This window comes from Otolemur garnettii, unplaced genomic scaffold, assembly GCF_000181295.1.
Source record: "Otolemur garnettii isolate 467f Iridium unplaced genomic scaffold, OtoGar3 scaffold00219, whole genome shotgun sequence".
NCBI classification, from domain to species: Eukaryota; Metazoa; Chordata; class Mammalia; order Primates; family Galagidae; genus Otolemur; species Otolemur garnettii.
In genome coordinates this window covers 1,406,311-1,428,498 of record NW_003852614.1, presented here as the reverse complement: position 1 = coordinate 1,428,498, position 22,188 = coordinate 1,406,311, and the positions used below count along the sequence as shown (strand labels likewise).

Genomic DNA, 22,188 nt, shown 5'->3' with positions numbered 1-22,188 from the left:
GGTCCAGGCTGGGGATTCGAACCCACCACCTTAGGTGTACGTGGCTGGCGCCTTAGCCGGTTGAGCTATAGGCGCCGAGCCTAGTTTTTCTCTTTTATAGCTCTAACATATTTCTTGATTTTTGTCCCTTTCTATCCTTATTGCCTTCATACTCTGTCAGGCTTTTGATAATGTGCCAGTAGTATATGTATTAGTATAATACCTTTGATCTGTGCTAGTAGAATAGCTTCTTAGTCTCTGTTCTCTCTCCCTCTGTCCTCTAGTCTATATTATACTCCCAGAATAATTTTTTCCCAAACCTAGTTCTAATTGTATCACTTTTCTATTTAAACACTTAGTAGCAGTTCTCAGTACCTAGAAAGAAAAGTCCTATCTTAATCTCTTAGTATCTGGCTCCCAACCTGCTGTCACTTCCCTTTCCACATGCACTCTGCCTTCTACTCCATTTTATTCTGTAATTTTGGAACCTGCTCCACTCTTTTCCAGCTCAGGTCTTCCACCTTCTTCTAACTGTTCCTTCAACTGTTAGGAAGAACAGAACAGATTATCTTTTGTGCTGTCTTAGACACAAAATTAGGACCAGCTGGCAAAAGAGATGGCCCTCAACCCCAGAATTTTCTCTTGAGTAGTATTGTCTAATAATTTAGAATTAGAGAGCTCCCTAGCTTTGGACATGTTTCAGCAGAGGCTGGAGGGCTACCTTGTTTGGATGCTGTAAGAGCAGGGTTTACTAAGGGCTGTGGGAGATAAATAAAAATAGAAAGCATGATCGTTTTCTGTCAAGAAACTTAAATCTAGATGATGTAAGACACCACAATAGTCAAAGCAACACACATAATTGATCATGTTTCTTTTCTCAGAACCTTTCAATGGCTTCTTTCTGTTACTTGCAGGATAAAAGTAAATAACCTTATCATGGATTACAAGGCCTTAGATCAGGTGTCCTCAAACTACAGCCCGCGGGCCACATGCAGCCCACCTAGGACATTTATCCAGCCTGCCGGGTGTTTTTGCCTCTGTTGCCTGTCCTGCTTAGCAGTAGGCTCCTCCGAGGGCCTGCAGTCCAGCCCTCCAACAGTATGAGGGACAGTGAACTGGTCCCTTGTTTAAAAAGTTTGAGGACCCCTGCCTTAGATGATGTGACCCTTGCCTACCACTTAGTCTGATCTCTTGCCATTATCTCCTGACTTTCCTGTGTTCTACACATTTTGTGTCCCTTTCATAATGCTGTTCCTTCTGTCTGGATTACTTTATTTACCACCACTCCCTTTCCCTTGGACTCAGCTTAAATGTCACTTCCTCAGGGAAACCTTTGTTGTACCCCATTTCTCCACAGTAAGTTAGGTCACTCTGTTAATCTCTTAGCATTTTCTTCATAGTGGTTATCATAGTTGTAATTTAAATTGTAATTAAATAGTTGTTTTGTGATTATAATTTCTAGGCACCATTTTGATTACCATTATATTCCCAGCAGCTAGCACAGTGCCTGACACACATGTAGTAAATATTTGAATGAATAAGTAAATGAACACAACTTCTGGGATGAAGAAAGGAAGTTGGTGAAGGATATAAAGGATGTTCACTGTCAGGCAGGCAAGAAAATTACACAAGCAGGGAACAACAGAACTGAACAAGTTGTGTTCAAAGGTTCCAGGCAGGCTAGCTCAAAAGATGACTGGTGTTACTCTTGCACTTTGGGACTATTAAAAAAAAAAAAGGAGGAAAGAAAGAAAAAAAGAGGACCTATGTAATTGAGAGATGGGATAGATAGTCTGGGTGTGATGGGAGGATGGTTGTAGCAGTCCTTCAAAGTTTAATTGGGATAGTAAAATAAAATTCTTTCTTTGCTATTGAGTTATTGTAGATACTAGGTAGGAGGGCTTTTCAAATAATCTAAGATGGATTTGAGTTTGGAAAGCCTGGGGAAAGAAGACCAATTAGGGCAATAAAGCAGTGGCCCAGACAAGAGATGACATCAAAGCAAGGGGTACTGAAGCAGAGATAAAATAGTTCAGAGAAGATTAAGAGGCAAAATCAACAGTAAAGCAATGACAGTGAAAGTTAGAGGTGGATTGAGGAACAATTAGGAAGAAACATCAGCAAAACTTAAGGAAATACACAGGTTATGTGCAGGGGAAATGAGGGGGGTGTCATTTATAGTGTCTAGGGAAAAGAAGCCATATTCTATAAAATAATTTTTAAGAGGTCTATTTTGAGCCAAATTAGAGGGCCATGACCTAAAGCCATGCCCAAGAAACCTTGAGCAAGTGGACTCATGGTGGAGTTACAGTTTGGTTTTATAAATTTTAGCAGGTAAAGTCATAAATCAATATGTGGAAGGAATACATTGGTTTAGGCAAAAAAGGTGGGATATCTCAAAGTGGGGACTTACAGGTTATAAGTGGGTTTAAAGGTTCTTTAGCTAAAGTATGGCTAAAAGAGTTAGACTTTGTCTAGTAGACCAATTTTCAGCAAAAAGGAATGCTTAAATTAAGATAAAGGTCTGTTAATCAGAGACAAACTTCCAGCCCTATGCCAGACTCTGGTGATTTGTTGTGTATATTGAGGACCTGCTGGTATGTCTTGCATAGCCTTAGGTTTGGTAATAAGTCACAGGAGGGAGGAAGACATGATGAGGCATGTTTAATCTCTTTTCCCATGGCTAGAAACTCAGTTTTAGGGGATCCCTTTGGCTAAGAGAGGGTCCTGTCAGTTAGCCATTAGGGGGGAGCCTTAAGGTTTTGTTTTAGTTCATAACAGTAATGGGGATTTTGGCATGAACAAGAAAAGTTTGGTTTTCTAGTGGTGGGGCTGATAATACAGTATCTTATAGCTGGATGCCTAAAACACTGAGTTGAGGAACAATGTCCGAGAAAGGCAGAGTAAGACCACCTATGGGCTAAAGCTTAACCTGGAGAACCAACAACTCCACCCACTAGAACAGCCTTTTCCGTTATTATTGATAGAGAACATTTTAGCTCCTCTTTGTCTTTGTCCATTCCAGAATAAAATATTTGACCTTACTTTTGTGCAACCAGAAAGCTCGGTAAAGTGTTTTTCTCTAAACAGAGGATTTATCTATCCTCAAAGGTAAATTCTGTGTCCAATTCTTCAGAAACAGGAAAGCTGCTGGAAGTTTTGAATAATGAATTATCCACATTTACAGTAACAGAGATTTCAGAATGTTTGGGTTCAATTTGGTAGTGGCAATTCATTTTTTTTAAGGTCTTGAGAGGTCTTGCTGTGGCTTAGGCTGGTCTCGAACCTGTGAGCTGAGGCAGTCCACCTGCCTCGGCCTTCCAGAGTGCTAGGATTATAGGCACGAGACACTGCGCCTGGTTTACCAATTCAAATTTTTCTTTTCTTTTCTTTTCTTTTTTTTGAGACAGAGCCTCAAGCTGTCCCCCCCTGGGTAGAGTGCTGTGGCATCACAGCTCACAGCAGCCTCCAACTCCTGGGCTCAAGCGAGTCTCCTGCCTCAGCCTTCCAGGTGGCTAGGACCACAGGCACCTGCCACAACGCCTGGCTATTTTTTTTTGGAGGGGGGGGGTTGTAGCCATCATTGTTGTTTGGCAGGCCTGGGCTGGATTCGAACCCGCCACCTTAGGTGTATGTGGCTGGTGCCTTAGCCACTTTAGCCACAGGCGCCGGAGCCTCAAATTTTTTTTTTTTGAGACTGAGTATCACTATGTCACCCTCAGTAGAGTGGTGTGGTGTCACCACTCACAGCAACCTCAAACTCTTGGGCTTAAGAGATTATCTTGCCTCAGCCTCCACGTAGCTGGGACTATAGGAGTCCACCAAACACTTGTTGTAGTTGTCATTGTTGTTTTTTAACAGGCCTTGGGCTGGGTTTGAACCCACCAGTCCCGGCCGGAGCTCTAATCATTAAGCTATGGGCACCGAGCTGCAATTCAAATTTTAATGTGCTTATAGTTTGACCTTGCAGTTTCCATTACAGTAATCTGTGCTATAGAAATGCTCATATTAGTATTCAATGCAGTATTGATTGTAATATTAAGACTTATAAACGATTTAAATGTGCATCAGTTGGGATATAACCAAATAAATTGTGATCAAGCCCTTATATGGAATATTATGCAGCTATTAAAAAGAAGGTCTGTCTCCCTGCATGTATACAGTATAAACAATATATGTCTTGATTCATAAGGCAAAAATCTCAGTAAATCATGTTTATTAAGCCAGAGTTGAAGATACACCTGCGACAAATACAAACTGCAGGCAAAGCTGTGGCTGTTTTTCTGAAAAGTTGAAATCTTCAGCATTTAGGCAGACCAGGAGGAAGGAAAGGCAAGAGCATGTGCACCCATGAAGCAAAGTGGTTACATTCTTGTGAGGCCAAGAAATCTACATTTTCCTAAAATAAGGGAAATGATAGAAGGGGGAAATGGAGTGGAGGAAACAGCAATTATGTACATGTTCCTGGGTGGGTGGAAGAATGTCTGATTCTGTGTGTCTCCAGTTTTATAAAGACAGACTTGTAATTCATTGTTAATGCTTTAATTTTAGGTGCTAGACGTAGTTACAGTTTGCTTGTCCTTACTTATGGGAGGTCAGCAGGGAAATTTCCTTATTGAGTGATCTGTGGGGCCAGTTCTTCACAGATGCCTCTGGCCTTTTGCAATAAGAAGTTGGGTGGGCCCTGATATTTTGATTTTCTTTTTACATATGTATGGAAGTAAGTCTGGAAGGATACATACTAAAAATGCCAACAGTTCTTACTTCTGGGTAGTGGGATGGGGATGATACAGAAATGTTTAAAGAGAAAAGTTAAAAGCCTGCTGGCTCTTGCCTGTAATCCCAGCACTCTGGGAGGCTGAGGTGGGGGGATCACTTGATCTCACAGTTTGAGACCAGCCTGAGCAAGAATGAGACCCTGCTGCTGAAAAATAGCCGGGCGTTGTAGGGGACACCTGTAGTCCCAGCTCCTTGGGAGGCTGAGGCAAGAGAATCACTTGAGTCCAAGAATTTGAGGTTGTTATGAGCTGTGATGCCACAGCACTTTACCTGGAGCAAGAAAGTAAGACTCTGTCTCAAAAAAAAAAAAAAAAAAAGAATGAAAAAAGTCAAAAGACTTTTTAAAAATTGTGTTACTTTTGTAGTTTTTAAAAAGTTAACCCATCAGCTTTCTCTGACAGCACATAGGACTGTGGCTCTTTAGCACTTTACTTTCCCATGGGATTTGCAGTTGTATTGCCAAATTTTTTTTTTTTGGAGACAGAGCCTCAAGCTGTCCCCTGGGTAGAGTGCCATGGCTTCACTGCTCACGGCAACCTCCAACTCCTGGGCTCAAGCGAGTCTCCTGCCTCAGCCTCCCAAGTAGCTGGGACTACAGGCGCCCGCCACAACGCCCGGCTATTTTTTGGTTGCAGCCATTATTGTTGTTTGGCGGGCCCAGGCTGGATTCGAACCCGCCACCTTAGGTGTATGTGGCTGTCGCCTTAGCTGCTTGAGCCACAGGCGCCGAGCCGCCAAATTTTTTTCTGAGAGCTTTCCAACCCTTTTGCTCTGCCTTCCTTTTGAGATACACTAAAGAATCTTTTCTCTGAACTAACAAAACAAAACTCAGTTCTATAAGTCAAGACTGTCAGTTTCAAACTTTATCACCTTCAGAATCACCTTGATGCTTATTAAATTTCAGCTTCCTAGGTCTTGGCTCTGTAGGTTGATTCTGTGTGTCTGGAGTGAGGTTTAAAATCTTGATCTTTTAGAGGTACTTCAGGTGGACAACGAGAAACCCAGTTTTGGTACTGATGTCTGATTGTGCCCCCTCCCATTTCTTTCTTTTTTTTGTAATTAGCAACTGGCAAAAGGAATCTAGGAATGACTCACTGATCTTTGTGGGTCACTATGATTGGGTTCAACAGAATGGGAAAAAAAGTTAATAATGCACAGTTTGGTAGACCTGAGATTTCAGTAACAAATGTTGCTTCTTTGAAGTCAACCCTTTGGGTTAGAGGCTGGTTTGTTCAGCTTCCTAGGCAGTAACGTTAGCCTAGGAGATGACCTTGAGTGAAGGCTATGATGGCTTTAGTTATTAATGGAAAGGAAGGAGGGGCCTTGGCTAGTTGTGAAGTCTTTGAATTGAGATAGATTTAAAAAAAGAGAGAGTGAGAGAGAGACAAGGTCTTGCTTTTTTGCCCAGGCTGGAGTGCAGTGGTGTGATCATAGCTCACTTCAACCTTGTACTCCTGGGCTCAGCTTCCTGAGTACCTGGGCTAATAGGTGTGTGCCACCACACCTAGCTATTTTTTTCTTATTTTTGATCGAGACAATGTCTTGATATGTTGCCCAGGCTGGTCTGAAACTCTTAGTCTCAAGTTATCCTCCCACCTCAGCTTCCCCAAGTGCTAGGATTACAGGTGTGAGTGCCCCTGGCCCACAAATTTTTTTTTTTAAGTGAAGCTTTTGTCCTGTGAAAATTATACCTCTAATAATAAGATAAAGTACTAGATATGTTTAGTCTAAACAGTTTTTTTGTCAGAATGATTTTTTTCCTTTGTTGTATACAGTCTGTTAACCAGCAGCCCTTTGTAGATTATTAACATCTCAGAAGGGTGTTTACAACACATAAATCCTAATTGCTCCCAACAGTTAACCTCAGGAACAAAACTAAATGAGGTGCTTCTTAAGTACTTTTCTAAGCCTTCAGTGAAGCTGGCAGCCATCAGTTAAATAAACCATTAGGTTTATTAGCTTGAGAACAGAAGCATGGACTTGGATAGCTTTCTCATTTATTCAAAGGCTACTCTGCGTAGTGGACATTAGGTAACTCTACAAATAGTAGCTGGAACTCTATGGGGATCATCTGAACAGGGAAAAAAGAACAAACACAATTTAATAAACTTGAAATCTTAGTAGCATGTGTAAAAACAAAAGTGGATTCCTTAAAACAATAGTTTTTCTCTTTTTCCAGAGTCTAGTTTTAATGGGCCCCGTGGCCCAGAATTATCAGCCTTGGATTAGGAGCTTTGAGGAAATGGTGGTTTGGTGGTTGTTTTTTGAAGGATTTGTAAAGAAGCGTAGTTTCTAAGCAACTGCCATGACCTGTTACTAAGTTGGAGTTCAGTAGGCAAGTCAATTCCAATGAAGGGAATATATAAGCAAGTTTTGAGAGGAGAAAAACAGTTTAAAGATAGATTTGGCATATTCTTTTGTTCTGGGTTCAATGCATAGTTTTGTTTTTTACTTGTCTTCCCCAAGATTTATAATTAGGGCTGCCCAATTATAAATCTCTTTGTCTCACATGGTTCTCTCCTTGGTTGATGAGCTCAGAGGGTCAAGAAGAAACCTTGTACTAAGATCCCTTCCCAGTGTAGAGGGCCAAACCCCGGGGTGGGACCAGTGCCTGGGCTGTCTCCAGTGCTTGGTCTGTCTCTAACGGTAGATTGGATTTCCTGCTTTTGCGCTTTCCAGCAGTCCAGAGCTTTTATGGGAAATTGGTCACCACCCTCTCTCTTTAGGTTGGGGTACCTCATTGATATTGATGCATTGCTGTGTAACCTCAGAACAGGGACATTGTCCAGCTGTTATCTTTCTTTTATCCCCCTGTCATTTATGGGTGAATGAGTCAGTGACTTAACTGCTTCCTCCAAGATTTCAGGGACAGTACTAGGTAATGAGGACAAATCACCATAACACCAGTGCTGATGAATGAAAGAGCACACAAATTTAACCAGTTTGTTTCATTGATGGCACAGTGAACAAAAAGAAACTTTGTTGAGAAGAGGCTATTTGCAGTACTTAGAATGCTTTTCCTTCCCCTTTAGGCTTTTTAACATTTCCCTGGATACCCAGATGAAGGTCAAGTTGCTTTGCTTCAAGAAGGGGGAGTGTCAGGTGTTGGAACAGGTGTTTTGTTTTTTCCTGTAGAGTGGGACTAGGTGGGGATGCTTCTTGTCAGCCTTCTATGGTGCATAGAAATGCTTTTGTGGAATTTTTTCTCCCAGAAGTATGTTTGATTGTTAAGCAGTTCCCCAACCTTTAACCCCTCATAAATTTTGACGTCTTTTAAAGTCAGCTTGTCGGCTTGGCGCCTGTGGCTCAAATGGCTAAGGCGCCTGCCACATACACCTAAGGTGGCGGGTTCAAATCCAACCTGGGCCTGTCAAAACAACAATGACAACTGCAACAAAAAAATAGCCAGGCGTTGTGGCAGGCACCTGTGGTCCCAGCTACTTGGAAGGCTGAGGCAGGAGACTCACTTGAGCCCAGGAGTTGGAGGTTGCTGCGAGCTGTGATGCCACAGCACTCTACCCAAGGGGACAGCTTGAGGCTTTGTCTCAAAAAAAAAAAAAAAGTCAGCTTGTCACAGTAAAGTATGCCTGTTTTCTATCATTTCCATAGCCTGAGCCTTAGGTAGACCCCATCTTTGGAGTAATTATAGACCTGGAACATGTGTAATTATTTATGTGTGGTAAGTATTAATATCATATTTTAAATGTACTAGGAGAACATCACAGCAAAGCAGCCCTACAAAAAACTTTTTATAATAATTGTATTACTAGACTGAGTGTGGTGGCTCACTCCTGTAATCCTAGTACCCTGAGAGGTAGAGGTGGGAGGATCACTTGAGCTCAGGAGTTTGAGACCAGCCTGAGAGAGAAACCCTTGTCTCTACTAAAAATAGAAAAACTAGCTAGGCATCATGATAGGTATCTGTAGTCTCAGCTACTCAGGAGGTTGAGACAGGAGGATTGCTTGAGCCAGGAGTTTGGGGTTGCAATGAACTAGGCTGAAACCACCGCACTCTAGCCTGCACAACAGAGTGAGACTCTCAAAAAAAAAAACTTGTATGGCTAGAGCTAATTTTCCCTTTATTAGGGTTTCTTAAGCTGGACATAAACCTGTAGTTACCTTTCTAGGATGATATGGCTGTTGTAATGTTCTCAATGGGCTACAAGGTGGGGCATGAACTTATGATCTCACTGACTAGATGATTTTAGAGGTGAGAGATGTCAGCAGACCTCTAGGTTTGGGAGAATTTATGTTTTAATGTTTAGTTGTTATTAAATCCAAAGAGGCTCTCTGTTGAAAAAGGAAATAACTCAGGAGAGCTTGAATTCTCATATGGTTGTGAGGTTTGTTTTTACCTCTGTACTGGGTTCCAGTATGTCCCCCACCCCCCCAAAAAAAAGTCATCCTGAAAAACCTGTCTTCCTTGCCTAACTATGGTACAATGGCCTCAGGTCCTTTCCAGACTCTCTGGTCTGAGTCTCAGGGCCATCTGTTCTCTGCAAAATGCTTTTTGGGAAAGACTACTTTCCCATCTGCTTTCCTTTGGTGGCCTTAGTCTCGACACTAAATATTTATAAAGGTTGCACTGGAACCTCTTTCTAGTTGTTATTTTTTTAATATTTGGTGAGATTTTGAGGCAGATAGGAGCTTTTTTCATTTCACATATCCAAATGCTACTTGCTTTTCAGGTGCATTCTTTTCCTTTATTAGTCTTGGGTTAGAGGGAAGTCTATCTTTCTGTGCTTGGAGGAGAGACTTTGCTTATGAAAGCAAAGACTGACTGGGCTGGCTCTGGCTGCTTTAGAGCCATATGTCCTCCTGGCTTTTTGGTCACTGGCATGCAGGTTCAGGGTAGCTCCTTAGGTTCATTCTTTTCCTTTGTCTTTCTGACAGAGTATAGTCGCTTTGAATCGAAGATACATGACTTACGAGAACAAATGATGAATAGCAGCATGAGCTCTGGGTCTGGGTCCCTCCGAACCAGTGAGAAGAGGTCCTTGTATGTCAGGTAAGTTGCCCTACCAGGCCCTGTGCTGGCGGAGGAGAGCTCTGTGCCAACCCAACCCTTCTTGTTTAATTAGTGGGGTAGGGAGTGTGTATTCCCAGTACTAAAATAACACTTCTCACTGTATGCTCAGGTTGTGTATTTTATGGTCAGTATCTCCTCCCTTTTGCTAGCTGGCTTCTTTCTTTTCACTCATGAATGACTCAGTATGGGTCAGTACTGGAAAATTTTATTTTGCTCCAACTATAAAAGACTGTTGGGTGATTATTGCTAGTCAGCATTCAAGTATCAGTCAGGTGTTCAAAGTACTTTGCTTACAATCTGTACTTTAAGGTGAAAACTTGGCACCTCCCCCCATTACCTTGCACATATTCATAGTAGACATAAGGATTCTTATCTAAGCATATCAACTATCACAGTGTTATGGTACAGGGTCTTTCTTAAGAGACCAAAGAACTGACAGGTTGCTGCATTTTGAATGTTTTATTGTTTCAATTCCCTCAAGCTCCCTCACCCCCTACTGTATTGGTCTGTATCTATGAATCATGGGATGGAATGGTATATGTTCCCTAGGAAGAGGGGGTGGAGGGAACAGATATATCACGTTGACTGTATTGCTGCTAAAAGCTATCCTAAAATATTTTTAAGGTTGAGCTTCTGACTCTTCAGGTGTAGTATAATGCTTGGTCAGGTTAAAGTACAAATCTCCTGAGTTGGAGTCCCAAATGAACACTATAGTTTCCTTCTTCTGGCCTTGTTTCTTGGTGAAACTCCAACATTTTGGTGCAAGTATAGGGTTTCTCTTCAAGGTTAAAACTCTTAGAGAAGGAGGTAGTATGATTACTTTCCTGGGTCTGAAGTAGCTATGGTGTGTGTTTAATGCTTAGGTGTGTGGCTGTATCACACACACTCTTGGGTTGAACATTTTCTTTTTTTGCATTTTTTTGGCCAGGGCTGGGTTTGAGCCCGCTACCTCTGGCATATGGGACCAGTGCCCTACTCCTTTGAGCCACAGGCGCCACCCTGGTTGAACATTTTCTAGTGGTCTCTGATACCTGCTAGAGGTGGGGAGACTGCATTTGCTAGTTTCCTGGCAATGTGACAACTACTGGGTCCTTAGGATGTGATATGGCAATAGCTAACCCTACTTCAGGGAGGTGGGGAGTGGAGTAGAGTGGAGGGATGCCATCTCTGAGCCTGAAGCCCACTACAACCCTTCACTTTCTTTTCTAAAATGAATCCTTGACTCCAATCCTTTTGTGTTGAGAGCCTTTGCTGTGCTCCTCTCCTGCTGTGAAGGATATGGTAGGAAGGTTGGACTAGGCCTTGGCCATCTTTCTAGCCTATGGAAAAGAAAATCCTATTGTTTGTCATTAAAGCCTTTGCTCCAAGCCTGCAGCCTAGATGCTGGAGCACTGATGGGGAGAATGAGAAATGTGCTGTCGCCCCCTCACCCCCGAAAATGGGTAATGCTTATATGACTTGGTCAGGATTGTTCCATTCCCGTGCTTCCAGCCCCACAAATGTGGCACTCCAGTGTGCGTGGGAAGCTGCTCTTTAGGCAAGACAGTTTATTCAAAGAGCTTTATTTTTAGATTTCCCCTCTCTGCCTATCCTGTGCTAGAGTTCTCCTTGCCTGGGCAGGGGGAGTGGGGCATTGGCTCCCCATCAGGAACACCCTTCTCTGGCCCAGGCAAGGGATATATTCAGCCTAACTCTGGGAAGGAGGGAAGAACCATGACTCTGTTTCTAGTGAATCCATTTATATAATCTGCCCTTAACGTTGTCTAGATAACATTTGTATCCTCTGAGGAAAATAGATATGGTTTAGAAAGTAATAATCATTTATGGTGGCACCTGTAGCTCAGTGGGTAGGGTACCGGCCACATACACCAAAGCTGGCAGGTTCAAACCCAGCCCGGGTCAGCTAAAATCAACAATGACAACTGCAACAACAAAAAAATAATAACCATTTGTGATCACTAGATTTAATCAGGGGAAATATTGTCTTATGGCTAACACAGTGAGTTAAAGTCCTCTGCTCTTTCCCTTTTTTTTTTTTTTTTTTTGCAGTTTTTGGCTGGGGCTGGGTTTGAACCCACCACTTCCAGCATATGGGGCCAGCACCCTACTCTTTGAGCCACAGGCGCCACCCTGCTCTTTCCTTTTATTCCTATACTTGGGCTTTAACTCTGCACTTGGGTTCCCTTTCTTTAGCGTATAAACTTATTTAAGCTTCTTCCATTCTTTTTTGTTTGTTTTGTTTTGTTTTTGGCTGGGGCCGGGTTTGAACCCACCAACTCCGGTATATGGGGCCCCTACTCCTTTGAGCCACAGGTGCTGCCCAGCTGCTTTCATTCTTAAAAAAAAAGAAAAAATTCCCCTTAATATTAATGGTCTCTTAATTGTGTTGTCTTTCTTCATTTGCTTACTGTATTTGCCAAATTATGTGCTAGGAAATGCCAGTTCTTCAACATACACGATGACTCACTCCTGTTGGAAAGCTGAAACAGGAGGATCACTTCAGGCCAAGAATTCCAGACCTGCCTGGGCAACATAGCAAGACCCAATCTTTGCAAATAAATAAGGTTTTTAAAAAGTATTGTATGAAAAGTCAGTAAGTTGGGCAAGTGCTGGCTGAAACAGAGGAAAACACGGTCCTTTCTTGTGATTATTCTCCAGTAGAGACTGTACTAGGCAGTTCCCCAAAATATAAGAGCATGGGAACATTATTTGGAGAAACCTAATCTTAACATTCAGGTTGGGAGCTTGGTGCCTGTGTCTCAAACAGCTAAGGCGCCAATCACATACACCTGAGCTGGCGGGTTTGAATCCAGCCCGGATCTGCCAAACAACAATGATGGCTGCAACCAAAAAAAAAAAAAAATGGCCAGGCGTTGTGGTGGGCGCCTGTAGTCCCAGCTACTTGGGAGGTGGAGGCAGGAGAATCGCTTGAGCCCAGGAGTTGGAGGTTGCTGTGAACTGTGATGCCACAGTACTCTACCCAGGGCTACCACTTGAGGCTCTATCTCAAAAAAAACAAAAACAAAAACCATTCAGGTTGGGAGATGTTAGAGTCATCTATACTTGGCTGTTGCTACTTCAAATCACCTCTGTTTCACTAGCCCAAAAGGAAGTGTATATCTGCATTTCAATGTGGTGGTTCTGAGCAGCTCTGGGAAGCTCCAGAAGAGCAGAAGGTTGGCTCTGTCAGGGATCAGTGGTGACCTCTTAGTTATCAGACTTAACAATTGGTTCTCTGACATTATTTTGACCTCTTCACCACATTTGTTTCCATGAATTACCTACTTCTAGAAGGCTCTCTTACTACCTTGCTGACCTTTTCTCAGTACCTTTCATTAGCTCTGCCCCCTATATGGCAGTGTCGTTTATTTTCACAGCTTCAAATCCTATTGTTGTATAAATGACATCCTTGATCTCTTTACCAAACTCCAGACCTGCACGGCAACTACTTGTCCACGTGTGCATAAAGCTGCCCTTCCAATGCTTCAAACAAGCAGCATGTACTTTCCTTATCTAATTGCCTCACCCTATCATGTATAAAAGGAACAGTTTTGTTCTGTCACCCTAGGCAGATTGCTGCTTAACATAAGAAAGGAAGAACTGGCTCAGTTGTAGCTCCACGGTTAGGGTGCCAGCCACATATATCAGAGGTGGCGGGCAGGTTTGAATCCAACCTGGGCCTGCCAAACAACAATGACAACTACAACCAAAAAATAGCTGGGTGTTGTGGTGGGCGCTTGTAGTCCCAGCTACTTGGGAGGCTGAGGCAAGAGAATTGCTTAAGCCCAAGAGTTTGAGGTTGCTGTGAGCTGTGATGTCACAGCACTCTACCGAGGGTGACATAGTGAGACTCTGTCTCAATAAAAAGAAAAAAAGAAAGAAAGGAAAAACTGATGATTAAAACTGTTGGGAAATCCAGTGGACTGTTTCTGGATATAGTAAATTTGATCTTTTGTCACTCAAGGTATTACAGAAGATACTGGGCAATCATTTGCCTGGGTGTTGCAGAGGGGGTTGAAGCTGAAGCTTAGAAGGTTTCACTAGTTCCCCAGTGTCTTCAGAGTAAAGGGGAACAAACATTTAAGGAACACCTACTCTATATCAGGACCTTTGTTATTCTCTTTGAATGGCTTTTAAAGTCCTTTTAATGGCTCGGCACCTGTGGCTCAAGTGGCTAAAGCGCCAGCCACATACACCTAAGGTGGCGGGTTCGAATCCAGCTCGGGCCCACCAAACAACAATGACAGCTGCAACCAAAAAATAGCCGGGTGTTGTGGCGGGCACCTGTGGTCCCAGCTACTTGGGAGGCTGAGGCAGGAGACTCACTTGAGCCTAGGAGTTAGAGGTTGCTGTGAGCTGTGATGCCACGGCACTCTACCCAGGGGGATAGCTTGAGGCTCTGTCTCAAAAAAAAAATCCTTTTAATAATTCTACAAAGTAGATGTTATGATTCCCATTTTGCAGATAATAAAACTGAGACTCCAGTTAGATAGCTATGAAGTTCCAAAACTAGAATTTGAACCTGGTTGCTCAGGTGTGGTTCATTTAGCATTTTCCCAGCTTACTGATAGGGATCAGCTGGAATATTAGTAAAAAATACAAATTCCCTGCCAGTGAGTTGAGTTGGATTCACCAAATTTGGCAAAATGTATTTTTTTGAGACAGAGTCTCACTCTGTTGCCCAGGCTAGAATGCTATGGTGTCATCCTAGCCCAGAGCAACCTTAAACTCTTGGGCTCAAGTGATCCTCCTGCCTCAGCCTGCTGAGTAGTTGGGCCTATAGGTGCCCACTACAATGCCTGGCTAGTTTTTCTGTTTTTAGTGGAGATGGGATCTTACTTTCACTCAGGCTGGTTTCTAACTCCTGAACTCAAGCAATCTACCTGCCTTGGCCTCCCAGAGTGCTAGGATTACAGGCGTGAGTCACAGCACCTGGCCTGAAAATGTATGTTTTTAGCAAACAGAGCACTCAAGAATAACTGTTTATGTATCATAATAGACATTTCTGTATCACTGGATGTTGAATTGAATTACTGAATGAATTACTAAACCTTGCACTTACCTTAGCTCCTACTATGTGAAAAGCAGTAAAGCACAGGTGTGATTCCTGCCCTCTAGCAGCTTACCATCTACCTGGAAAGTATTGAGCAGCAAGTGGTTAAAATGAAGGAAACTTTTCTGTTTGTGTTTTACCTCTAATTCATTTTTCTGTTCCTTGCCCTTCTGACAGGTTTCCCTTCCCTTCCCTTCACCTGTGTATCTACTCCTCTCTGGTATGCTTGGGTTTGCAAAACTGTATTAAAGAAAGCAGTACCCTCTTAGAGCTGCACTGAGGCTGTAGCAGGTGAAACCCAAGGAAGCTATAGCAGTGGTAACCATAGGGGAGATGGGATTTGTGGACCAGGGAACAGGAGCGTGAAGGAAACATAAGTGTTTGGAAAATGAAGCTTGGTTTTAAAGTCACCAGTGACTTAATGGAAAAAGTCTTTTCTACCCTTCATCATACAAGGATCATTTCTTTTTTTGTTTGTTTGTTTGTTTTTGAGACAGAGCCTCAAGCTGTCCCCCTGGGTAGAGTGCTGTGGAATCACTCACACCAATCTCCAACTCCTGGGCTCAAGCGAGTCTCCTGCCTCTGCCTCCCAAGTAGCTGGGACCACAGGCGCCCGCCACAAAGCCTGGCTATTTTTTTGGTTGCAGCCATCATTGTTGTTTGGCGGGCTCAGACTGGATTCGAACCCACCACCTTAGGTGTATGTGGCTGGCGCCTTAGCCACTTGAGCCACCAGCGCCGAGCCTAAGGATCATTTCTTAAATAGATGAGCAGGGTAAACACAACCCCCTTGGTCTGCCTAGCCTAGGGCTTTTGCTTGGATGGTGAATTTGCCTTGCCCACTGTAAAAATACACAGAAATATATATCTCTTTTGAGCTTCTTGCTCAGAGCTGGGGAGGCTAAGTGTTCAATTCGGGTGATTCTGATGTGAAGGCAGTACAAAGATATGGGGTAGGTTAGGGTTCCAGAGATGATCTTATTCTATACTTGTATGTATTTATTGAATGAGTGAAGGAAAGACATTGCCCTCCAAAGATTGCCAAGAGAGGGTGGTGCCTGTGGCTCAAAGGGTAGGGCACCAGTCCCATATGCCAGAGGTGGCAGGTTCAAACCCAGCCCCAGCCAAAAAAAAAAAAAAAAAGAATTCAAAGATTGCCAAGAGGATCAATAGTATACTTTTAGGAGTAACTTTTGAAAGTTTATTCAGGCTAGGCTGGAAGAATTCTTTGCAGTCAGAGGTCAGCATTTAGGCAGTTGAGAGTTATTCCCAACTGGCCATCTGCCATCGGAGTCTTCTTCCCACTCTAGGAAGGAAATCATGTTGGGGTATCTGTGAGTCTTGATTTAAGAAACAATGTCAGAGGCTCGGCCCCTGTATCTCAGTGAGCAGGGTGCCAGCCACATACACCGAGGCTGGTGGGTTTAAGCCTAGCTGGAGCCTGCTAAACAACAATGACAACTGCAACCAAAAATAGCTGGGCATTGTGGTGGGCACCTGTAGTCACAGCTACTTGAGAGGCTGAGGCAAGAAAATCGCTTAAGCCCAAGAGTTTGAGGTTGCTGTGAGCTGTGATGCCACAGCACTGTACTGAGAGTGACATAGTGAAATTCTGTCTCAAAAAAAAAAAAAAGGAAAAAAAGAAAGAAAAGAAAAAGAAACAATGTCAGAAATAATGGTTTGGTCATCAATGAGGGCTGGAGAATGTTCCTTCCTGTCAATAAGCAGGCATTACTTGTGTAACTACTGTGTGCTTTGCCCAGAGTCGTCATGCTTAGCAGACCCTAACTTGGTCTTGTTCTTTAAAGTTTGATAGTAGATTCATATGTAAACTACGTAATATTAGCAGGCTTTACTATCTGACAGAATTTGAGAGTGATGATAATATGTATTTTTAAAAGCCAGCAACAGGCTCGGCACCTGTGGCTCAAGTGGCTAAGGCGCCAGCCACATACACCTAAGGTGGCGGGTTCTAATCCAGCCCGGGCCCGCCAAACAACAATGACGACTGCAACCAAAAAATAGCCAGGCATTGTGGCGGCCGCCTGTGGTCCCAGCTACTTGGGAGGCAGAGGCAGGAGACTCGCTTGAGCCCAGGAGTTGGAGGTTGCTGTGAGCTGTGATGCCATGGCACTTTACCCAGGGGGACAGCTTGAGGCTCTGTCTCCAAAAAAAAAAAAAAAAAGCCAGCAACAGTGTATGTAAATGTTCAGTGGTACCAGAGAGTGGGGCAGAGTTTCCTGCATCAGTGGCTTCTGGAACTGCCTGTTCCCAGACACTACTGGCCTATACTTGTAATCCCTCAGCGCATCCTGTCATCTGTAGGTATTATGAGCCCCTGAACAGTCAGTCACTTATTGTGGGTTGATTTGTCCTTGAATGCCTCTCTAACTTTGTAATTGCCCTCTAAAGGCTGAAAGTTTGAGATAGACTAAGGAAAAAAAAATGCCCTTACCTCCTCTGTGTGTACCCTTCTTCAAGACACACCAGGGATGCCTAATTTGCTAGTTGCTCCTCTTGTGATGACCTACCCTGTACCTACCTGAGTGCTTGGGTTCAGTGCTTGCTTTTAGGCTGCTTTTAGAGGCTACTGGAAATTTTAAGTTTCTTACTAAGTTCAAGGGCTGATGAGTGCTATGTTATGGCTTTCTATACATACTTTATATAGGCTGTGCAAGGGATGGGCTGCTCAGCCTTAAAATAATATGGGCCCTTTATGCAATACTTACTGGCCAAAGGAAGAAAGTGATATCTTAGATCCCAGCTACTATGGAAGGGAAATATAGTAGGAGAACCATCTGAGGGTTAGTAACTAGGGAGTAAATGGGGGAACATTCCTTAGACTTCCCTTGCCAATAACCTGGTCTCATCCACCATTCACAGACATTCAGAATTCTACACAGAGCATGAGATGGTTTCAGTTCTTAAGGGTCTTCCTCTTTGGTTGTACAATATGAAACCTCAGCAAACCTTGCAAGTGGCCAGACACAGTGGCTCATACCTATAATCCTAGCACTTTGGGACGCCAAGGTGGGAGGATTGCTTGAAATCAGGAATTTCAGACTAGCTTGAGCAAGAGTGAGACACCCATCCCTACTAAATATATAAAAATCAGCTGAGTATGGTGGTGAGTGCCTGTAGTCCCAGCTACTTGGGAGTCTCAGGCAGGAGGATCTCTTGAGCCCGGGAGTTTGAAGTTGTGAGCTAAGATAATGCCACTGCACTCTATCCAAGGTAACAGAGTGAGACTTTGTCTTAAAAAATAAATAAAACTGCCTTGCAGGAATTAAATAGCAGTATCCCAAAGCGGCAGATGCTGGCACAGATGTGGAGAGAAGAGAACATGTTTACACTATTGGTGGTATTGCAATACAGCCTCCTTAGAAAGAAGTATGGAGAATCCTCAAAGAACTCAAAATAGACCTTCCATTTGATCCTGTAATCCCATTACTAGGTATCTACCCAGAAGGAAAAAAAAATCATTTTGTCATAAGGACATTTGCACTAGAATTTTTATTGTAGCTGAGTTTACAATTGCCAAAATGTGTACTCAACCCAAGTGACCATCAACCCATTAATGGATTAATAGACTGTGGTATGTGTATACCATGGAATACTATTCAGCCAGAAAAAGTTGGAGACTTTACATCTTTTGCATTAACCTGAATAGAGTTAGAAAACATTCTCTTTAGTAAAGTATCACAAGAATGGAAAAGCAAGTATCCAACATACTCAATACTAATATGAAACCAGTAGATGAACTAATACATGCCTACACAAGAGAAAAACTCAGTGTAATTCAAGCTGGGGGGAGGAAGGAGAAGAGAGGGGGATTAGTGAGCTCTCACCTAATAGGCACAATGTAAAGGTATATTGTGAGACACCTCCAGGGTAAGGAGAACAACTACAACAGGCACCTTACTTAACAAACACAAATATTGTAGCCTAATGGTTTGTACTCTCATTAATCTGAAATTTTTAAAAAGAATTAAATAGCAGTAAATAGACAATACACATAAAGAAAGGTTTCTGCCAGTACATGCTATGGGTTTAGAAGAAGGGGATTTGGAGTGGGCAAGATCTCAAAGAAGGGAAACAATTGGACTGTACCTTAGAGGAGTTGCTGAGGGGGTGATGGGGCCATCAGAGCATCTCTGCAAGAAAGATGGCTTGAGCCTCAAGTAGAGAGGTGGGCACGGTACTAGGTGAGTTCAGAATCAAGCCCTTGCCTTTGAGCTCTTATTTGCTTTGCATAGAGAAACCTGTTTGACCAGTTTCCTTGGCAGTTGCCATTCTCTTTGCATTCTGGTTCACTAAGACAGTATGATTGCTGTGCCAGGTGGTTGTGATTTCTCTGGATCACAATTTAGAAGCTGAACTACAAAAACTTTTGCCTAATAATTTGTTCACTTGAAGTCGATTATATTCTTGCTTTACCATCCAACAGAAAGGGCTCAGCTAAAAGGAAGATTCAATAAAGTCCCCTAGAGCACGTGCATTATCTCTATGGGTGGGTGCATGTATCTCTTAGGGGATATTTTATAGATCACCTCTTAAAAAAAAAAAAAAAAAACCTTTGAAGACCTTTGGAAATGCTTTCTCCTTAGGGAAATAGAGAGCTGCCTTGAAAGCTGGAGTGCTGAAGATTAGCTTAGGAACTCAAACCCACAGACCCCTGGGAAATTGCATCTGTTCTTCATGATGGTGTGATGGCTCTGGAATGCTTCATTGTTGTCTACTATCACTTGGTTTTTACATGTTGCATTTTTCCTGTGCCACATTCTTTACCCTTCTCTTAAATACATTAGAACCTCTGTAAGTTGACCACCGAACGGACTGTAACAAAGTGGTCAACACACAGAGGTGGTCAACATAAGAAATGAGACCTACTGTACTAATACATCCATGTGGTGCATGTCCAGTCTATGAAAATTAGGTCAACTTAAGGAGGTGGTCAATGTAGGGAGTAGAGCAACTTTGGAGTTTCTACTGTAATTTAATATTTTTCTGGCCTAGCTTCAACATTTGAAAAGTTACAGGAATACCCAGAGTCTGGTTCTCCCTTGGATTCATAGAGGTACAAGGCTATAACTAAGGAGGAGCATATTCAGGGGCAAATCATCTTTTATGTATTTAAAGCACTGTGACTTCAGGCTGGGGATGATAATATTTACATAATCTTTGTTCTCTCATAACACAGTGTTTCCTTCTTACTAAGTCCTTATTAACTCAGTGAAATTCTTTTATCTGGACCCAGAAAAAATAACGAGTTTCTGAGGCTTTTTTTTTCTTGAGACAGGGTCTTGCTCTGTTGCCTAGGCTAGAGTGTAGTGGCTTCATCATAGCTCACTGCAACCTAAAACTTTTGGGCTGAAGTGATCCTCCTACTTTATCCTCCTGAAAAGCTGGGACTATAGGTGCCTGCCACCAGGCCCAGCTGAATTTTCTTTTTTTTGTAGTTTTGTAGAAACAGGGTCTCACTCTTGCTCAGGTTGGTCTTGAACTCCTGAGCTCAAGCGGTGTTCCTGCCTCACCCTCCCAGAGTGCTAGAATTATAGCTGTGAGCCACTGTACTGGCCTGGGTTTCTGAGGCTTCTGTTCTCCCAACACACCATCTTGTCAGATAATCTGACACACTGCACATGTGCACATGCATGTATATGTGTGTGTATGTTGTCTGAATTGATGCATATATGAGACCAGGGTGGCAGATAGTTAATTATGGCCTTTCTTTAAGTGTCTGGAGATAGCTAGGTTTTGCTTCCTTTATTCCTGTTCACTCTCTTTTTGAATGGGGTTGAAATGGTTGGTTGCTGAGTCATCTGGGCCTTTTATGAGTGGGATTTCAGTTCTGGGACAGTGGTTCAGTCTGATTGGAAAGAGGCAGTATCTGTCTTGACTATCTCTAGTGCTTGCCCTAAGGATAGAAAGGGGAGGGAGAGATGTCAGTGTTGCCGAGAAAGGCACTCTTTCTTCCTCTTACCGGGCCTGAAATGAGGCTTTTATAAGAAGATGCCAAACTCTGTCACTTTATTAGGATTCCAGGCTGTTTCTAAGAAACTGTCACTGCCAGACAGCTACAGTGCAGTATACTTAAATATCCTAGAAAGGTAGTATTTTTAAAAAAACTACTAAAGTGTAATTATGTAATTTACATAGCTTTTTTATTATTTGAAAATATATGTCATGTGAGAGGTTGTTTGACTTTTAATGCTCTGGCCTGATCTCTTTTACTAGGTTAATTTTGACATAGAAGTTTAGCCTGTTAATGGGATAAAAAGCTAAGGCAGTAAAGTTGGTAATACAAGGCCTACCAAGCGAATGTGAAACTCCTTAGTACAATAATCCAGGCCTTTGCTTACACTGTTCCCTTTAGCTAGAAGGACCCTTTTCTGTCTCCACCTTTTTTTTTTTTTCTTTTTGAGACAAGAGTCTCATTTTGTCACCCTGGGTAGAGTGCCCTGGTGTCATACCTCATAGCAACCTCAAACTCTTGGGCTCAAGTGATTCTCTTGTCTCAGCCTCCCGAGTAACTGGGACTACAGGTGCCCACCACAATGCCTGGATATTTTTTCTTTTTTAGGGACAGGGGTCTCACTCATGCTTAGGCTGGTCTCAAAGTAGTGAGCTCAGGCAATCTACCCACTTCGGCTTCCCAGAGTGCTAGGATTACCAGCCCTATCTACATCTTTTGAAATCCTAAACCTTCATTGAGGCCCAATTCAGAAGCAGTATACCCTTATAATTTTCCATGTACTAGATGTGATCCTGTAAATGCTTTTACGCCTTGGTTTGTCCTCCTTTTAGGCTTCTTGCTATAAAACATACTCAACGAGGCGGTGCCTGTGGCTCAAAGGGGTAGGGCGCCAGCCCCATATGCCGGGGGTGGCAGGTTCAAACCCAGCCCTGGCCAAAAAAAACAACATACTCAACATACTCTCTTGGCTAGCAAACTTCACAGGGCCAAGAACTTTGCTTTTCCATCTAATGCAGTGCCCCACTTAAAGAAGACTCAGTATTTAAATAGTGGAAGATTGGTATTTTTTAGATGTAGCCAAATGGAAACTTAGCTTTTTAAAAATATATATGTAGGATGGGCGCGGTGGCTCACGCCTGTAATCCTAGCACTCTGGAAGGCCAAGGTGGGTGGATTGCTTGAGCTCACGAGTTCGAGACCAGCTTGAGCAAAAGCGAGACCCCATCTCTACCAAAAATAGAAAAACTGAGGCAAGAGGATTGCTTGAGCTCCAAGAGTTGGAGATTGCCAGGAGCTATAACGCCATGACACTCTACCCAGGGTGACAGCTTGAGACTGTCTCAAAAAAAAAAAAAAAAAATATATATATAT

At 42.8% G+C, this 22,188-nt stretch overlaps 1 protein-coding gene across 1 annotated transcript in view; it reads left to right on the top strand.

The window, feature by feature from the left end:
* The window catches only part of DLG3 (discs large MAGUK scaffold protein 3), a 66,657-nt gene that overhangs the window by 25,073 nt on the left and 19,396 nt on the right, over positions 1 to 22,188 (top strand). The window contains exon 10 of the mRNA XM_012812715.2: positions 9,652 to 9,766. Within this exon, the coding sequence (XP_012668169.1) occupies positions 9,652 to 9,766 (115 nt within the window). The remainder of the gene's footprint in view (positions 1 to 9,651; positions 9,767 to 22,188) is intronic.